This window comes from Lontra canadensis, unplaced genomic scaffold (genome assembly GCF_010015895.1).
Source record: "Lontra canadensis isolate GAN:19392208 unplaced genomic scaffold, GSC_riverotter_1.0 scaffold131, whole genome shotgun sequence".
NCBI lineage: Eukaryota > Metazoa > Chordata > Mammalia > Carnivora > Mustelidae > Lontra > Lontra canadensis.
The window spans coordinates 3,355,188-3,376,406 of NW_022631125.1; the positions used below are offsets into that span (position 1 = coordinate 3,355,188).

Below are 21,219 nucleotides of genomic sequence, written 5' to 3' on the forward strand. Positions count from 1 at the left end.
AATAATGAAAAAATAAAGTAATAATAAAGGTAGTTATTTATCACCTTTCCTGCTAAGAGACCATTAAGTGAATTTGCTAAAATAGAACAGACACAACAAAATCTCTTATTTAAGTAAGAGAAGGATTTTTAAAACTATCCTAATACCCACAACATAAGTGGAATACTAGGAAACACCTAGGAAGAGAAACAAATGAATAGTTTAATGGTCACTTTTTAGAACTCCCTGGTCTCACTGGCAGCATCTCCAAACATTCTTCTGGAATATGCCACAATTTGTGCCAAAAAGAATACAAGAGACCTGCAGCACAAGTGATGACTAGCACAGCCCCTGTTTATGCTTCCCTTCCCCGAGAAACACCACCCCCTCTACCTCATCTTAAGAAAATAAGCCAGGGGCGCGTGGGTGGCTCAGTTAGTTAAGCATCCAACTCTTGATTTCAGCTCAGGTCATGATCTGAGAGTCTATGAGACTGAGCCCTACATCAGGCTCTGTGCACAATGGCGACTCTGCTTGAGATTCTCTCTCTCCTTCTCCCCTCTGCCCCCCCCCCCCCCCCCACCCCACATTCTCTCGCCCGAAAAAAAAAACCCTTTTAAGAAAAAAAAGAAAGAAAGGAAAGAAGCCAAATTTTGGCAAAGGGGTAGGGGACTTAAATTTTCCTGACTATTTACTATGAGCTGGGCCCTTGACATGCTTTATTCACCCGATGCTCACAGTAACTCTAAGGTAGTTTTGTTAGTCTTCCTTGACAGATAAGGGACTTGCAACCAAAAGAGGTTAAAAACATAGCCAGGGTGGCGCCTGGGTGGCTCAGTGGGTTAAGCCTCTGCCTTCAGCTCAGGTCATGATCTCAGGGTCCTGGGATTGAACCCTGCATCGGGTTCTCTGCTCGGGAGGGAGCCTGCTTCCCCCTCTCTCTCTGCCTGCCTCTCTGCCTACTTATGATCTCTCTCTCTCTCTCTCTCTCAAATAAATAAATAAAATTTAAAAAAAAACATAGCCAGGAAGAAATAGGTAATAAATGATAAATCCAGGTTCCAAACCCATCTGTCTGAAAAGCCTTGCTCTCCCCTCTACACCGAAGAGCCTCCCAATGGCGGGAGTGGGGGGCGGGGGGGGGTTTGTTGCAGGAGCACCGTGTTCCCAAGGGATACCTGACCCATACACAGAGTTCATTTCAAACCACACTTCATTTGGGGTGACATACACACCTGGGGTTCAGCCCAAGGGGTAAAGGGAAGAGACCTGCTGTAACAACACTGATGATGATGATGAGAATGATGGTTATACGCTCCTAAGAAAAGGTGTCAGCAATTGCAAAGCCTGAAATGGAGAAAGACCAAGTAGGGAGAGGGAAGAAAGTTATATAGAACCTTCACAACAGAAGAGGAATAAAAATGAATCAAAGTAAAGAGAATGAGAAGGAAGAGACTGAAGTCCTATAAAAGAGAAAAAGAAAGAGAGGTCAAAAGAATGGAAGAGGAAGGGATAAAAAGGTTGATAGAGGGGATGAAAGAAAAGAAGGGGGAAACACTGAAAAAAGAGTGAAGATAAGCATCACCACCTCCCTCTGCATAATGTGGTATTTGGGCCCTACCTGGTTTCTAATGTCCTAGAAACCACCATGCTTCCCCAATTACTTACCTCTCTGATAAAAGGTATGATAATGACACGTGTCCCTGGAGAATCCTCTTTATTAAAAGAACTATTACCACACTAAATAGCACGGCAAATTTCATAGGCAGAACAAATATTTAAATGGAGGAGTGTAATTAAAATAAATAGAAGGATATGGATAATTCTAAATCCTTAAAATGTTTAAAAACCTCTGAAGGGGGTCAGGAGAGTAATTTATTTGAAAACATAAAACCAGCATGGTTAAAAATAAAGGGCCGTCAATCCGGATGATGAGAAATGATTACACAAATACCCAGAGATCGCCATGGTGGATTATGACATGAATTGGCGGCACTCTTTACATACACGGTATTTTCAAAGCTGTCCCTCAAATCTTAAATCCCAAGCAGTGAGTCAGACTCCAAAGAGGACACACCTAACACTCCATTTATATGAAGTTTAAGAACAGACAAAACTAATCTATGGTGGGGCACCTGGGTGGCTCAGTTGGTTAAGCATTTGCCTTTGGCTCAGGTCATGATCCTGGAGTCCTGGGATCAAGCCCTGAGTGGGGCTCTCTGCTCAGCAGGGAGCCTGCTTCTCCCTCTCACTCTTCCTGCTTCTCCATCTTCTTCTGCCTGCTGCTCCCCCTGCCTATACTCACTCTTTCTCGCTCTGTCAAATAAATAAATAAAAATCTTCAAAAAAAAAAAAAGAATAAATAAAACCCTAGTCTACAGTCATGGAAGTCAGAGCAATGGAGGAGGGCAGAATGGAAGGGGGCATGAGGGCATATTCTGAGGTGGTAGAGATATTCTGTACCGTGTCTGGGTGGTGGTTACACAGATGCATAGTTTTGTCAGAATTCCTGGAACTTTATTCTTAAAATGGGCACATTGCATCTTATATAAATTATACTTCCCTTAATAAAGTTGATTTAAAAAAAATTAAAGGTTTACCTCAATAAGGTTCATTAAAATGAAGACTCGAACAGCAAAATCCTAGAAAAATACAATTATTCTGTATCCTGATTGTGGTGGCTGTTACACAAACATATACATGTGGTAAAACTTCAGAGAAACATAAACTAGGAAGAAAATATGAGTGCATATAAAAACTGGTGAAATTCAAATAAGGTCCACAAGTTTAGTATTTTATACCAATGTCGATTTCTTGGTTTTGATAATATACTATGGTTATATAAGATGATATCATTGGGAAAACAAAACAGAAGAACTACTTTGTATCAATTTTGTAGTATCTTGTAAGTCAAAAATTACTTGAAAAAATTTTTTCTTAAAAAAGAACAAAAATTATATAGTCAGTATTTTCTACTATAACCCACCATCAACGGTACAAAGGGAGGAGCTTATTATACAGCATAATCCTGCAAATACAAAAATTGCGAAAGGGAAATAACTTTGTAAATGTTTCCAATAAACCTGCAGCTAGTGTGTATTCATTTTTTAAAAGATTATCTATTTATTTATTTTTGAGAAACAGAGAGAGAGAAAGAAAGCAAGTGAACATGAGAGGGGGGTGGGGAGGTGTGGCGGTGCAGGGTCGGGAGGCAGAGGAAGAAGCAGACTCCCCGCTGAGTAGCGAGCCCACTGTGGGGCTCGTTCCCAAGACCCTGGGATCACAACCTGAGCCAAAGGCAGATGCTTAACAGAGTGAGCCACCCAGGCGCCCGTAGTCCATGTCAGAGGGAGACAAGTACATAAAATGAAGAGGACTCAACAGATTAAAAATTCAGAACAAAATAATAATCCACTAAAAATATGTCAACAAACTGAACCTAAGAATTCCTACCTTGTGAAGTCAAATGTTACATATAAGCGAGATTGTATTTTAAAAAGACAAACTGATGTGCACGGAGAACAGTGACATGATGAGGCAGCAAGAGAGTCTAGCCATTTGGAAGCTAAGGAGAAAGCCTTAAGAGGAACAGTGATAGCATGTTTGTTTTTGGACTTCTAACCTCCAGAACTGAGAGAAAATAAATTTATGTGGTTTAAGGCACCAAGTCTACGGTATTTTGTTATGGCTGTCCCAGCAAACTAATATACTGGACTGTAATTTATATACCATAAAATTTACTTCTGGTGGGTATACAGTTCAGTGACTCTTTATAAATTTATAGAGTTGTGCAGTCTTCATCACAATCTAGTTTAGGACATAACTGTCACCCCCCAAAAACCTCCCTCCCCCACCACCAGCCCTGGTAACTACTGATCTGCTTTCTCTGATATACTTGCCTTTTCTAGGATTTCAGAAAGATGGAATCATATGATATAAAGTCTTCTGTGTCTGCTTAGTATGTTCTTGAGGTTCATCTGTGTTGTAATATGTACCAGTAGTTTCTTTTTATTACTGAAGAGTTTCCCCTGAATGGCTATACCACATCTTATTTATCCATTCATCAGTTAATGAGCATTTGGGTTACTCCCTGTTTGGAGCTATTATGAATAATAATGCTGTAATCATTCACATAATGTTTAATCAATTATGTTTTAATTTCTCTTAGATATGTAGTGGGGTGTTTGGATGGCTCAGTCAGTTAAGCATCTGACTTCAGCTCAGGATGTTAGGGTCCTGGGATCAAGGCCCACGTCTGGCTCCCTGCTCAGCGGGGAGCCTGCTTCTCCCTCTCCTCCTGGCTCGCGCTCGCTCTCGCTATCTCTGTCTCTCAAATAAATAAAATTTAAAAAAAAAAAGATATGTAGGAAAGGAATTACGGAGTCACATGGTAAGTCTATGTTTAACTATTTAAGAAACTGTCAAACTGGGTTTCAAAATGGCATTATCATTTTACATTTCTACCAGGTATGTATGAAAGTTCCAGTTTCTCCACATTTTTTTAAAGATTTTTTAAATTTATTTGACAGAGAGAGACAGAGCAAGAGAGGGAACACAAGCAGAAGGAGTGGGAGAGGGAGAAGCAGGGAGCCCAAGGCAGGGCTCAATCCCAGGACCCTGAGATCATGACCTGAGCCCAAGGTGGATGCTTAACACTGAGTCACCCAGGCTCCCTGTTTCTCCACATTTTTGCTAACACTTGCTACTGCCAGTCCTTTTAAACTACAGCCATTCTAATGTGTGTGTAGTAATTCACTCCAAGTTTAAGCTCAAAAAGACAATTCTAACTTTGTGCTAATGAGAACAAGCCACAGGCCTAATTACAGATAAAAAGTTTAGGCCTGAGGGGATGGTCTTAAAATTCTATCTAATAACTAAATTATTATAAATAATTAGTTATTACTATTATAAATCATAAGTAACTTTATTTTAGCTTTTAGAAAAGAGGAGGGGAAAAGAACTCTCTCTTCGTTAGTAAGAGAAACATTTGTGAATCTCATTGTTTTTATTCCAAAACCATTTATTCCAAATTTGGATTTTTTTTTTATTAAATGTCTTTTGAATTTCAAAAGATTAGAAAAACCCATATCATATGATGAAATGTGTAACTATCACTTTAACATAAGTTTAAAGGATGCAATTTTGTGTTTTACACTTAATGATAAATGCAGAATACATAGTTGGAAATTTGGGATAGGACATGTTTGATTTCAGGCAAGCCTTTTAATTTCTTTTCTAAGAATGGCTGAAGATTAATGTAATCATGATATAAAGCATGGGATTTAAATTACAACATATTATAATCACATTGTGCTATAATGATACATATTGATGTCCTTTATGGAATGATCCTAACAGGATTCAGATAATCTGAAAATTACATAAACCCACTGAAAATTTTTCATTCGAAATTTGGGGTATGGTTTACAGGTATAATATCTAACACGTTTTTTAGTTATTTTTAAAACAGGATTACGTTTTGTTTTTATAGACTCTAATGATAGGTTATAACATTCCTAATTGGCTTTAGGCAAAACTTCCAGAATTGGTATTCATGTGTTGTTCTTTGCTAATCATATGAAATTCTAATGTGTTTGGTCACTCCTTGATCACCCGGTAGGAAAATGAAAACTTTTGCTTGGCGCTGGATGAGCAGGAAAAATCAGCCCCTGACATCCAGGAGCCAGCGGGCAGTGTGCATTGGCTTTTGTGCTGCTACGGGCTGGGCCGGCAGCCACAGCTAGGCCTTGTGTCGTCCTGCAGCACATGGACACTTTCAGAGAACACTTTTCAGAAGACACCAGCCTCAGACAAGGCCACTCTGTGTCTGGAGATGGATCAAGACAGAAACAAGTCCACTCCATAATCACACGTGAATGCAGGCAGAACATGAACACTCTCCAAACAACAAAAGGCCAAACAACCTCCCCTCCTAGATCATAGCAGTAGGGGCTTCTTCACTTCCATTGACATCTGTAGCCACAAATGTGGCCTGCTGTCACTATAAATCAAATTTATTAAGACACACGATCATACAAGTACCCTGCTTCCTGACAGCACCCAATCCAGAGCAAGACCCCATTTCCTTAAGCCCTCCCCCAAATTAACTAACACAAATCCAAATCCTAGAGTAAGTCTTTTCTAACATCTGCTTACTTAAGACATCCTACGGTTACTCAGGGTATTACAATGAGTAATAAACCAACCTGTCCCATTAAAAACAGAATCAAGAGACAGTCTATCAAGATGGCAGAGTAAGAGGACTCCTCCCACAGACACACCAGAATCTACAACTACATGTAGAACAACTACCTCTGTGAACAAACTGAAGACAAGCAGAACAGATCATACACAACAAAAGATAGAGAGAAAGGGCCACATCAAGAAAGATAGGAGGAGGGGTGCCTGGGTGGTTCGGTCATTAAGCATGTGCCTTCGGCTCGGGTCATGATCCCGGGGTCCTGGGATCCAGCCCTGTGTCAGGCTCCCTGCCTGGCAGGAAGCCTGCTTCTCCCTCTCCTGCTCCCCCTGCTTGTGTTCCCTCCCTCACTGTCTCTCCCTGTCAAATAAGTAAATAAAATCTTGGAAGGAAGGAAGGAAGGACGGACGGGCAGAGATGCAGGTCAGTCAGAACCCACACTGCCAGCACAGTGACCCATAAGTGGAAGCATCGTCACAACCACAGAGGCGTGCCCCCAGGCACAAAGAGTCCAAGCCCCTCATTAGGCTCCACTGCCCAGGGGACCTGAACTTGAAAATGTGTCCCCCTAATATCTGGCTTCGAAAACCAGTGGGGCTTATGTCCAGGAGAGCCTGGAGGGCAGAAATGAACGGAGACTGCTCTGAAAGGGGCAGGTACAATCTCACTTAAGCATCTGCCTTCAGCTCAGCTCATGATCTTAGGGTCCTGGGATTGAGCCCTGAGTCAGGCTCCCCACTCAGTGGGGAGTCTGCTTCTCCCTCTCCCTCTGTGCTGTCCCTCAACTCGTGTACTCTCTCTGTCACTCTCTCTGCTCTCTCTCTCTTAAATAAGGAAAAACCCTTAAAAAAAAAAAGAAAAAAAGAAAAGCAGCAAGGTGACTAATGAAGAGCCATTGACTAATTGTAGGGTGTGTCCTGTGGGGCAGGGATCTGTTAGAACATTCTCTGGGAACACAAGCAGTGGAAAACACCATTTTTTGTTGTTGTTGTTGCTACTTCCCTTCTACCTAGCAGGCCAGGCACTTGCGGGTACTATCTTTTACCTCTCCATCTGCTGTGCCAGCGCCACTCCCTCCATCACATTCCACTGTAGACTTACCCCATTCGACTCGCCTGCCCTGGCCAGGAACCCATCCCAAGCAGCACCCCACCCTGTCACCATCTATGGGTGTATTTAACCTACACCAAAGCTCCCCACAACTAACTGGTTCCCATCCCATCACTCCCAGCAGGCACAGTTGGCAGGCTATGGAGCCCCTCCCCAGTGCCTCCACCTCAGGGGGCCAGCCCCACGCACCAGTGCTTCCACAGCTGTCCCAGCTGGGCCTGGTAGCCAGCCCCACACACCAGCAAGTCTCAAACAATCACAACCCAGCCACAACAAGCAGGTACACAAACATGCAAATACCCTCAACAGAATCAACAGCAGATTAGAGGATGCAGAAGAATGGCTCAGCAATCTGGAAGACAAAGTAGAAATCACCCCATCAGAGCAGCCTATTAATTAATTTAAATAAGGATAGTTTAAGAGACCTCTGGGACAACACCAAGTGTACTAACAACATTCGCATTCTAGGGGTCCCAGAAAGAGAAAAGAGAAAGGGACAAAAATCCTATTTGAAGAAATAATGCCTGCCAGTTTCCCAAACTGGCACAGAAAATAGATATCCAAGTCCAGAAAGCACAGACAGTCCTAAACAAAATGAACCCAAAGAGATCCACATCGGGACACATTATAATCCAAGTGTGAACAGGTGAAGATAAAGTGAGAATCTTAGAAGCAGCAAGAGGAAACAAATTACACACAAGGGAACCCCATACGAGTATCAACTGACCTTTCAGCAGAAACTTTACAGGTAAGAAGGCAGTAACATGATACACTCAAATTGGGGAAAGGAAAAACTTAACAATTAAGAATACTTTACCCAGCAAGTTTATCACTCAGAATTGAAGGAGATGAAGGATTTCCTGGACAAGCAAAAGCTAAAGGAGTTCACAACACCAAACGAGCCTTACAAGAGATGTTAAAACAACGACTTTAAATAGAAAAGAGGGGAGCCTGGATGGCTCAGTCGGTTAAGCGTCTCCCTTCAGCTCAGGTCATGATCCCAGGGTCCTGGAATCAAATCCCGCATTGGGCTACTTGCTCGGTGAGGAACCTGCTTCTCCCTCTGCCTCTGCCTGCTGCTCTCTCTGCTTGTGCTCTCTCTCTCGCTGACAAATTAATTTTAAAAATCTTTAAATAGAAAAAGCCATAACTAGAAATAAGAAAATTATGAAAGAAAAAAATCTCACTGGTTAAGGAAAACATATAATAAAAGTCGTAGATCAATCAACTACATAGCTAGTATGAAGATTAAAAGAGAAAAGTAGTAAAATCATCTAAACCTATAATAATTAGTCAAGGGATACACAAAATAATATGATATAAAATATGATATCAGAAATATAAAACATGGGAGCCATAAAAATATAGTGCTTTTAGAACACTCTTAAACTTATTCACCACCAGCTTAAAATAGATGGCTATATACATAGGATGGTTATATATGAACCACATGGCCACCAAAACCCAAATATCTATAATAGATACACAAAAAAATAAAGAGAAAGGAATTCAAACAAAACACTAAGGAAAGTCACCAAGCCACAAGGGAGGAGAGTAAAAAAAGAAGAAATAGAAGAGAGCTGTAAAAACAAAAACAAAAACAAAATCAACAAAATAGCAGTAAATACATACCTGTCAATAATTACTTAAATTTATTCTGTTCCAATCAGAAGACATAGGGTGGCTAAATGAATAAAAAAAGAATATCCATACATATGTTGCCCACAAAAGAGTCCCTCCAGATCTAAAGACACAGACTAAAAGTGAAGGGATGGAAAAAAGATATTCCGTGCAAATGGAAATGTGAAGCTGGGGTAACAATACTTGTATCAGAGAAAATAAACTTTAAACAAAGACTAACAGGAAACAAAGTTAGTAGAAGGCAGGAAATAAAAAACATCAGAGCTGAAATAAATGAAATACGGACTAAAAAGAACAACAAAAAGGAATAATGAAACTATGAGCTGATTCACTGAAAAGATAAACAACATTGATTAATCTTCAATCAGACTCAGCAAGAAAAAAAGAAAAAGGACCCAAATAAATAAAACAAATAAAAGAGAAGTATACACAGAAATACAAAGGATCATAGGAGACTACTACAAATAATTTTATGCTAACAAGTGGGAAAACTTAGAAGAAACAGATAAATTCCTAAAACATACAATTTTCTAAGACTGAATCAAAAAGAAATAGAAAAATTTGAACAGGCCAATTAATAGTAATCAAATTGAATCAGTAAAAAACAAACAAACAAAAACTCACAACAAACAGAAGTCCAGGATCACACCGCTTCCCAGGTTAATTCTACCAAACATTTAAAGAAGAGTTAAGGGGCACCTGGGTAGCTCAGTCTGTTAAGCATCTGCCTTCAGCTCAGGTCAAGATCCGAGGGTCCAGCATCAGGCCCCCTACTCAGCAAGAAGTCTGTTTCTCTCTCTCTCTCTCACTCCCTCTCTCTCTGCCCCTATCTCTTGTTCATGTTCTCTCTCTCTCACACACTCTGTGTCTCAAATAAATGAATTAAAAAAAAATCTTCAAGGAAGAGTAAATACCTATCCTCAAACTATCTCAAAAATTTGAAGAAACATTTCCAAACTCATTCTATCAGGCTAGCATTACCCTAATACCAAAACCAAAGACACACACATACACACACACACACACACACACACACACACACACGAAAGAAAAATTACAGGCAATATCGCTGATAAACATAAAAGCAAAAAAAATTTCAACAAAATATCAGCAAACAGAATTCAATAATACATTAAAAGGATCATACACTATGATCAAGTGGGATTTTGCCCAGGAACACAAGGACGGTTCGGTAGCCACAAATCAATCAACGTAATACACCATATTAAAGGCCATATATGACAAACACACGACTAACATATCCAATGGTGAAAAGCTGAAAGCTTTTCCTCTAAGATCAGTAGCAACACAAGGATGCTCACTCTTGCCTCTTCTATTCAACATAGTAACAAATCCTAGCTGAAGCCAGTGGGCAAGAAAAAGAAATAAAAGACATCCAAATTGGATAGGAAGACTTTAAGCTGCTACCATTTGCAGACATTATATGTTACATAGAAAACCCTGGGGATTAAGGAGTACAGTCATCATGGGGTGCCTGGGTGGCTTAGTCGGTTAAGTGTCTGACTCTTGATCTTAACTCAGGTCTTGATCTCAGGGTTATGAGTTCAAGCCCCACAGCACTGAGCTCCACACTGGGCCTGGGGACTACTTTAAAAAAAAAAAAAAGGCACACTCATTGTGATGAGCACTGAGTAATGTATAGAATTGTTAAATCACTACATTGTACACCTGAAATGAATATAATACTATATGTTAACTATACTGGAATTCAAGTTAAAACTTAATTAAAAAATACTTAGGAATAAATTTAACCTAGGAGGTAAAAGACCTATACCCTGGAAACTATAAGACACGGATGAAAGAAACTGAAGAAGACCCAAAATAAATGAAAAGACATACAGGGTCATGAATTGGACGAATAACTATTGTGAAAAAGTTCATACTACCCAAAGCAACCTATATAGATTCAATGTAATTCCTATCAAAATACCAATGGTACATTTTTCACAAAAACAGAATGGTCCTAAAATATGTACGGAACCACCAAAGACCCTGATTAGCCAAAGCAATCTTGAGAAAGAATAACAAAGCTGGAGGTATCATGCTCCATGATTTCCAACTATACTACAAAGCTACAGTAATCAGTACGCTACTGGCACAAAAATAGACACACATATCAATGGAAGAGAACAGAATCCAAAAATAAACCCACGCATATATGGTTAATCAATCTTCAACAAAGGAGGCAGGAATATCCAATGGGAAAAAGACCGTCTCTTCAACCAATGGTGCCTGGGAAACTGGTCAGCTACATGCAAAAGAATGAAGCTGGACCAGTTTCTTATACCATATATAAAAATAAACTCAAAGTGCATTAAAGACTTAAATGGAAGATCAGAAACCATAAAACTCCTAGGAGAAAACATAGGCAGTAAGTTCTTCGACATCAGTCTGAGCAGTATTTTTCTGAATGGATTTCCTCAGGCAAAGGCAACAAAAGCAAAAATAAACAAACAGAACCACATAAAACTAAAAAGCTTTTGCGCAGTGAAGGAAACCATCAACAAAACAAAATCCCAAACTACTGAAAGAGAGAAGATGCTTACAAATAATATAACTGATAAGGAGTTAATATCCAAAGTACATTTAAAAAAACTCACATAACTTATTATTTTTTTAAAAAATCCAACATACAACTGGGCAGAGGACCTAAACAGAATTCTCCAAAAAAGACATATAAATGACCCACAGACAGCGAAAGATCTTCAACTTAACTCATAATCAGGGAGACACAGACCAAAACCACATCGAGGTATCACACCTGTCAGAACAGCTAGTACCAAAAAGACAAGAAACAAGTGCTAGTAAAGATGTGGAGAAAAGGGAACCCTCGTGCACTGTTGGTAGGAATGCAAAATGGTGCAGCACTATGAAAAACAGCATGGAGGTGTCTCAAAAAATTAAAACCAGAACTACCATATATGATTCAGCAATTCCACTTCTAAATATTAATCTGAAGAATATGAAAACACGAATTCAAAAAGCTATATGTACCCCTGTGCTCACTGTAGCATTACTCAGAAGAGTCAGGATATGGAAGCAACCTAAGTGTCTACCAATGGGTGAATGGATAAAGAAGATGCCCTATAGGGGCGCCTGGGTGGCTCAGTGGGTTTGAGCCTCTGCCTTCAGCTCAGGTCGTGGTCCCGGGGTCCTGGGATCGAGCCCCACATCGGGCTCTCTACTCAGCGGGGAGCCTGCTTCCCCCTCTCTCTCTGCCTGCCTCTCTGCCTACTTGTGATCTCTGTCTGTCAAATAAATAAATAAAATCTTTTAAAAAAATCCAGCATTAAAAAAAAAAAAGAAGAAGATGCCATGTATATACGATGGAAAGTTAATTCATCCATAGCAAAGGAGATCTTGCCATTGGCAACACTATGGATGAGCCTAGAGGGCATTCTGCTAAGTGACATAATTCAGAGAAAGACAAACACTGTATGACTTCATTTCTTTTTTTTTTTTTAATATTTTGTTTATTTATTTAACAGACAGAGATCACAAGTAGGCAGAGAGGCAGGCAGAGAGAGGAGGGGAAGCAGGCTCCTCGCTGAGCAGAGAGCCCGATGCGGGGCTCGATCCCAGGACCCTGAGATCATGACCTGAGCTGAAGGCAGCGGCTTTAACCCACTGAGCCACCCAGGGGCCCCATGTATGACTTCATTTCTATGTGGAATCTAAAAAGCAGAACAAATGAACAAACAATACAAAACAGAAACATATTCCTAGATACAAAGAACAACCTGGGGGTTGCCAGAGGGGACAGAGTAGAGGGAGGGTCAAAATAAAGAAAGTGGGTTAAAAGGCACAAACTTCCAGTTATAAAATAAATAAGACACGGGGATGCAATGTACAGCATAGTTAATAATATTATAACTCTTGGGACCCTGAAAAATAAAATTAAATTAAATGTTAAAAAATAATAGTAATATTGTACAACTTTGTATGGTGACAAATAGTAGCTAGATTTATTATGATGATCACTTCCCAATACATATAGTTTATATATATATATATATATGATATATATAATATATATATTACAACATATATGTTGTAAACCCGAAACTAACAAAACATTGTGTTTCAACTACACGCCAACAAAAAATAAATAAAAATTTTAAACCTTTTTTAGGGGCGCCTGGGTGGCTCAGTCAGTTAAGCATCTGCCTTCAGCTGAGGTCATGATCCCAGGGTCCGGGGATGGAGCCCTGCATCAGGCTCCCTGCTCACCGGGAAGCCTGCTTCTCCCTCTCTGCCTGCTACCCTCCCTGCTTGTGCTCCATTTCTCTCTCTCTCTCTCTCTCCGACAAATAAATAAAATCTTAAAAAAAAAATTTTAACTTTCTTAAAAAAATCAAGGTGACCCGAGAGATCAAATTATGTTTTAAAAATTTATGTTTATATTGCTCAAAGCATAAAGATTCACACAGTACTACATAATCAGCTTACCACAAACCCAATGTCAATGAATGCAAAGTTATTAAAATTCTAATTCTGTGGCCAGTAGTTCTGATTATAATTATTATGTTTACAATAGATGGAAAAAATGAAATAATATTTTTAAATGCATGCATACCCCATAGGATCAACCTTTATCCTGCCATTTACTATAATAGAGTCATTTGCAAAACAGCAAACAAATTAGGCTAACTAGGAGTAACTGCCAAATGAAAAGAAATGAGAGTATAATTATAGAGTCAATGCAAATGGTACTTAACATCCAGATAAAAGTCATGTAAAAACATTCAGTTATTTGGGTATTTTTAACTAGTCTTTTTATAAAAGTGGCTAATGACAGATCATATACAGTAACCACAGCAGCAGATCATAAACTAGTAAATGCCAAATTCCAGTGAAAAATGTAGGTACCTGGTATCATCAGAAAGAACCCCAAGGCCGGGAGATCCAAGATCTGGGCTCTGTTCTAGGATGAACAAGTGGAATTTGCCTTTAGTCACAGACTAAATGTTATGCTTACTAAGACCAAAGTCTGAAGCACAGACTGCTAACAGTGAAAGGACTTTTGAGATCAGCCAGCCGAGGCCCTCATCAAGGTCCAGGTAACTGAGGCTCAGAGAGGAAAAGTGACTAAAGCCACCATCACACAGGTCGTTAGGGAGGAGCACCTCCCAACGCACAGCCTCAGGCTCCTGGTCCCTGCCCCACCTCTTACCAGTGACTCCTCACTTACAGAGTGAGAACAATCACCCATGCCTGCTTCTTCCTCGCTGGCATGCTGGGATGATGGCTCGAACTAACCGGTGTGAGTGAGTATGCACTTGCCTGTATTCACGTGAATTCGACGAATTCGGGGTGCAGTGTGGGGGGCGGATGCAGTATTATGCAAAACTGGCCATCGGCATAAACCCTCCCAGGACCAGTTAGGACCGTGTTTCTCAATGGCAGCAGGACTGGTATCTTAGGGAGGATGTTGTCCCCCATCCAGGGTGGCCCTTTCCACATGGCAGTACTAGCTGGCCCATCACTAGTACTCAACAGGGGAAGGCGCCTCCGGACAGGGCATTGCCCTAGGCCAAGGCCATTTAAAGCATCCAGATGAATGCCAACAAGCCATGGGAAACAACACATCAAAATTCCAAAAATGGTAAATAAAGATGGAATCAGTACTACTGATTTATTTTTTCCTTTTGCCTCTGTCTCCAATATGGCCCAACATGGCAGTTCATGGATCCTGTCTTCATTTAAAATATTGCTAGTTCGGTCATCATGAATGCTGGCATTCATTTTGATTCTTGACGATAGTTCATTAGAATACTATCCCACTTGATCACTGAGGTTCGGGTGCCCCGTGAGTTCTGCCCCCAAGTTAAGGGCCTCACTTGCCTCCACCTAGTCCCTGTCACTGTGACAACCCAAAACACCTGCCCACATTTGCAAAGGCCTCCCTGCGTTCGGAGAACCTCTGAAATGGGGGCTGATTTTTCTCATACAACAAGAAGTCCACAGACAGGCAGCCCAGGGCCTCCATGGTGCCAAGATGGCTGCAGAATTAGGTCCTAGTTCCAGACAAGAAAACACAGATATGGCGAAGCACAGGAGAAACATTATCAGTCGAGCCTCTTTTAATTAGGGGGGAAAAAAAAGATTTCCCAGGAACCCTACCCAGTAAACCTTCACCCATATACCACTGGCCAGAAGTAAATCCCCTGACCAGCCCCTAGCCGCAAGGAGCCTGAGCAGCTGAACCTTTTTCGGTTGTGTGGGCACAACTCCAGCCACAATAACACCAGGGTTCCCTCTATAAGAAGAAGGGGGGAGTGAGTGAAAGAGAAACAGCTAGAAATGTCTGCCATGGGGGCCATGCAACATAGTAAAGGCCGGCTCTTCCTGGTGACTGCAAATCACCTTTTCTCTGTTGGTGATCAGATGGTCTGCCTGGGCAGAGCAATGTTATGGTCACTTCCAGAATTCCGGATAAAACCCAGAATGTCGTCTTAGGTTGGGCTCCACAGAAGCAAGGCCTGAAACAGGGATTCAGATGCATGTGATTTATGGAAGGCACACTCTTTTCTTTCTTTTTTAAGATTTTGTTTATTTATTTGAGGAAGAGAGAGAGAGAGAGGGCATGAGCAAGCAGGGAAGGAGCAGAGGGCAGAGGAACGAGAATGCGAGGCAGCTCTGCACTGAGCATGGAGCCCAACATGGGGGTGCACCCCAGCACCGTGAGACTACGACCTGAGCTGAAACCAAGAGTAGGACACTCAACCGACTAAGCCACCCAGGTGCCCCCAAGGGCACCTTCTTAGGAGAAACTTTTAAGTAGTGAGGGGAGCACCCAAGGGAGGGAAATGAGCCAAGCAAGGATGCAATCGCACGTGAGGTTTTGCTTGGGCCTGATGCGCAGGGGTCCATGAGCCGAAATCCACAATACAGAGTTGTCTACCCTTGAAGCAGCTCAGCGTATTCACCCTTGATAAATCAGGCAACCATCTGCCACCTCCTCTCATGGTGATGGGGCCAGTGCAACCATCCAGCTTTCTCCGGGCAATGCAATGTCCATCGGCCAAGAACACCACTCTGTGAAGGGTTACGGGTATGAGCTGTTTGCCAAAGCACGTGCTGCAGCTGGGGGAGCTGGGTGCTCCACCCCTAACGTGGACCTGGGTGGGCACCAGGGCATATGGGACAAAGAGTAGAGTTTGATACAATTTCCAAAGAACTGCCTTTATCTCTATCTTGCACTGTTTGAGAATATAACCCTGGATATACTGCTATGATTAAAAGTCATTAGAGAACTGGCAACGAGTTAAAGATGTCTCATTTTTAAGAAAAATGATTAACAGGTGTTGACTTGTTTTGTTGAACCACAAGCAGGAAAGCGCTATATAATTTGCTCTGGGTATTAACCAGGATCCAGGCTGTAGTTCACAATCTCATCAGAGCACGTAAATATTTCATAGTCTTAGTGTCTCATTGAAAGCTCAATGAATATTTAATTGAAGTTGACCAACAAAATAACTGAAAGAATTATGTTGCATTTAGTTAGGCCTAAAATGAGCAAGCTCTTCATTTTCTCAAGTAGTTTGAAGCTAAAATCATTCCAACTTCATGAAATATTCTACATAATTTTATAAGTAATTAAAGGGCTGCAAAATAGGTTTGAAAGGCACATATTAAATATTGAGAAAAACAGGAAATAAAATGAATTTTCAACTTTCAGTGCAAGAGAATAGTTTAATATATTGTCACCTCCAACATTACTTATTCAGTAGTGGATGAGTTTAAACTATTGTCAATACCCTCTTTTTGACACAAAAAGTAAAAATAGAATCTTTTCTTTGTCCCTTGCAAATTAAATATTCTAGAATGATGATGTGCAAACACCTATAAGATTGATATTAACAGGAAACCATGAACGAGCCAGCCATGTAAGCTAGCCCAGAAATTGCTTCTGAACTCCAGGTCCAACATTGGGCCAGGTACTGAAAATAATTAAAAAAAAATTTTTTTTTTAAAGACAGAGAGAGAGAGAGAGAGAAATAATGGTCCATGTTCAAAGTAGAGATGGTTTCCCTGGAAAGAAGTTTCCCTGCAGTCTGTTAGATCTCCATAAGTGTCAGAAATGGGCTTCAGAAAAAAAATATGCGCTCTAATTGATCAACCCTAAAACAGATGACACAGAATATGTCATTTCTATCAAATTTGGAGACATTTTAATTGGAACCAAAGTATTGCCAACTAATCCATGCTAAAGCTGCTAAAAACCACCTGGTAAACTTAGGGTATTAAGGTCTGAATTCTTTATCTAGTCCTGAATTACTTGTGTTAAGATTTATTTTAGGCAAAGAGAGAGAGAGAGCAAGAGAGATCGCACACATGCTCAATATGAATCCCAGGCAGACTCCCTGCTCAGCACAAAGCCTGACACAGGGCTCGATCCCACAACACCAAGATCACAACCTGAGCCGAAACCAAGAGTCGGACACTTACCTGAGCAACCCAGGTGCCCCACAGTCCTGCATTATTTTTTAATTACAGAATTTAAATAATCTAATAACAGGTTCCTATTTGGAAAACAGAACGTGAGCCGCAATACAAGGTTGTCTCATAAACCCAACACATCAATTGTGCTGCCTTATGGGCAATAATTGGTCATCCTGCAGTTTTCTTCCCTTTGATCTTAGTTCCTTTTTAAGATATTCAAATGGATTTTTTTCAATTATCAATACATCATGATATGTGTATGTTATGTACACATATACGTTCAGTTCAGGTTCTTGTCTAACAATGGCGCCTCTTTCATTCACTTCTACAATTCATGCCACATCACCCTTTGGTTCTGAGGGATGGGGAACCATAATTAGTATGCAGAAAAGAGAAGACATCTTTCTGTTGCTATTTAATGGCATGTTCCAAATCAAACAACATGATTTCATTAATGGCAACTCACGAACCAACAGTGACACTGACCAGACTCTAAGTGTCTACGGGAGGACAGATTATCCTGTCCAGGGGAGGAGAAGGGAGAAAGGTTGATAAGCATTAGCCAAGAAAGATAAACATTCAGTGTCCTGCAACCAATGGGCCTGGTCAGAAAGAGGAGCCATGGGGTATTTTTCTTCTGCAATGTGTCTTTACAAAAGAACGAGCCTGAACATTTACATTGAGGGCTCGCATTTTCTCCAACATTTACTATATCATACATGTCACATTTTACAATTGTATTTTTCCCAGTGCCATGGGACTTACCTGCTTATCGAAAGCTACCCAGGATGGCGCATCACTTCCGATTCCTTTAGGAAATGCACTATATTTAGGCTTCATCTTTTGCCCGAAAAGCAGTTCTCCACCAATTCCGGGTTTATCTTCACTCACCAGCATGCTCACATTGTTGCAAAAGCCCCAATGTTGAGATTTGTGGAACTTCTCCTTTCCCACCTGTGAACGCAAGCCACAACATAAAATGGCTGAAGTTAGGCTTTCTGTCTTGCCCTATTCGTTTTTAAAAGGTAAACACATCCCCCACGGTTTATTTTTCCCGTTACAAAATGCACCTTCTAGTGGCAAATAATTATGATCCACCTTCATCCAGAAAGTTGGGTCACATTTTTAAATTCAATTCACTTTAGCAAATTCAAAACTTTGAAAAGCAATCAAGAAGAAACCCGATGCTCCATGCTATTTAAAATGGTTAAAAATAACCATTACTGCAAGTGAACATTTAGAACATTAGCTTGCTAATTGGTCTATTCTACTTATTTGCCAAGAAGGCAAACGGCGGAGGGGCGGGGGGGGAGGGCAGAAATCCTCTACTTCAGAGTGAAAATCTAACAGTCTTCCTACATAAGTCTAAACGTTATTTGCACCAACACAGAAAATAAAATCTTTTCCTCATTAAAATGAATGTAACAGGAAATTTCTCAGAGCTGACATTCTCATCTTCATTTTAAAAACTTGCCTTTCCTTTTCCTCACTCCCCTCCTATCTTTTCAGGGGATCTGGGCAGAGAGAGAAAAGCCTGGACAACGCTACCGAGGGTTGGCAAAGATGTGGGACGACGTCAGCTCGCGTGCTCTGCTGCAGGGAAGTAAAAGGGAGAGTCCCTCTGAGAAGAAATCCAGCAATACCCAGGAAAGTGAGAAGTGCAGATGCCGTCTGGCCTAGCAAGTCCATTTGCAAATATCCTTTGCCCCTGTGCACAAGGAACTAAATGTAAATAATAAATATATCTATAAAAAATGTAAATAAATATTTATTGTGCTATATATCATACATGGTAAACACCCATCCACAGCCCTGAATAAAAAAAATAAAACAACTCCGATACAGCGAAGCCATCTCTTGCTCCCCTCCCTGCCTCGCCTGCAGGTAACCATTACCCTGAATTTGTCCCTAGAGTTTTAACATTTTTTGTCAGGGCAACCGTTTTTTGCGAAAGCATGACTCAGGGAATTCTGACCAGAGGTCTGAAAAGACCTCATTTCAAGGCAACCTACGAACAGCAGGAAATACTTGCCAATCTTCTATCTGATAAAGGGCTAATATCCAAAATATATAAAGAACTCCTACAACTCAAAAGCACGAACACAAACAATACAATGAGAAAATGAGCAGAGGGTCTGAACAGTTATTTTTCTAAAGACTTTTCACTCAGCATCAGGGAAATGGGAATCAAAAGCCCAGTGAGATATCACCTCACACCTGTGAGAACAGCTCCTGTTCAAAAAGACAAGACGTGGGGCACCTGGGTGGCTCAGTGGGTTAAGCCTCTGCCTTCGGCTCAGGTCATGATCTCGGGGTCCTGGGATCAAGTCCCGCGGCGGGCTCTCTGCTCAGCGGGGGGCCTGCCTCCCACTACCCCTCTGCCTGCCTCTCTGTCTACTTGTGATCTCTCTCTCTCTCTCTCTGTCAAATAAATAAATAAAATCTTGGAGCCCTCATGCCCTGTTGGTGGGAGTGGGAATTGGTACAGACACGGGGGAAGACAGGGTGGCGATCCTGAAAATATTACAAATAGAACTACCTACCACACAATCCAGCAAGTCCTCTGGGTATTTATCCATAAAAATATTACTCAAAAAAATATATACACCTGTGTGTTCGCTGCAGCATTATTTACAATAGCTTCTAAAACATGATAAAAACGTAAGTGTCTACCAACGAATCAATGGATAAAGAAAACACAAGATACACACACACAAGTATTCAGCCATAAAAAATATGAATGAAACCTTGCCATTTGTGACAACATGGATGGACCTTGAAGGCATTAGGCTAAGTGAAATGAGACAGAGAAAGATAAATAGCATCTGATCTCATTTATATGTAGAATCTTAAAAACAAAAACAAAAAACAAATGAACAAACAAACGACAAAACACCACAGGCTCACAGATACTGAGAACAGATTGGCGGATGTCACAGGTGGGGGTGGGAGGAAGAATGGGTGAGGGGGTCAAAAGGAATAATTATCTAGTTATAAAATAAGTCCTAGGATGTAATGTATAACATGGTTACCATAATTCATATTGTACTGTATTATTTGAAAGTCTCTAAGAGAATAAATCTTAAAAGTTCTCATCAAGCACTGGGCGTTGTATGTAACTGATGAATTATTGCACACTACATCTGACACTAATGTACTATACGTTGGCTCATTGAATATAAATTAAAAAAAGTTCTCATCACAAGAAAAATAATTTCTACCTCTGTGTGGTGGCAGATGCTAAGTAGACTTAATCATTTTGCAATATATACAAATACAGAAACATTTGTATACCCAAAACTAATATAATGTGTCAATTATACCTCAATCAAAATAAAAAATACAATACTCAATGTTAGAAAGAAGGAAAAGAAAAAGAAAAGACCCAGTTGCCTCTTGTAAATGAAGGCAGCCTGGAATAACCAGGAAGGGCCTGAGCAGCCCCATGCATGGGAGACAAGGCCACAACAGCCACCCTGGGCAGATGAACAACGCAGCTCAAAGGCTATGACGAGGAGGCCAGAGGTGGTGGTTAAGATGGTGAGCTGCAGCCTGGCTCTGTCCCTTGGGGAATCCATTGTCATAACCGCTACCAAGCTCTGACTCCCCCTCCCCCACAACCCTGCCACTCATACACGTTCAGGTTACCACAAGTCAATCCCAAATCACCAAAGCAAAGCAAAAATTGAGTTGTTTAAAACAAATGCTGGAGTAACACAGAACTGTGTAACACCGTTCCCTCTTTTTTTTTTTTTTAAGCTTTTATTTATTTGAGAAAGAGAACAAGAGAGGGAGGGAGAACTTGAGGGGGGAAGGGTCAAAGA

At 40.8% G+C, this 21,219-nt stretch overlaps 1 protein-coding gene across 2 annotated transcripts in view; it reads right to left on the bottom strand.

The window, feature by feature from the left end:
* Positions 1 to 21,219, bottom strand: part of EFHC2 (EF-hand domain containing 2) — a 184,442-nt gene that overhangs the window by 135,706 nt on the left and 27,517 nt on the right. For both annotated transcript variants that reach the window (XM_032842473.1, XM_032842472.1), the window contains exon 2: positions 18,161 to 18,349. In XM_032842473.1, coding sequence (XP_032698364.1) covers positions 18,161 to 18,349 — 189 coding nt within the window. The remainder of the gene's footprint in view (positions 1 to 18,160; positions 18,350 to 21,219) is intronic.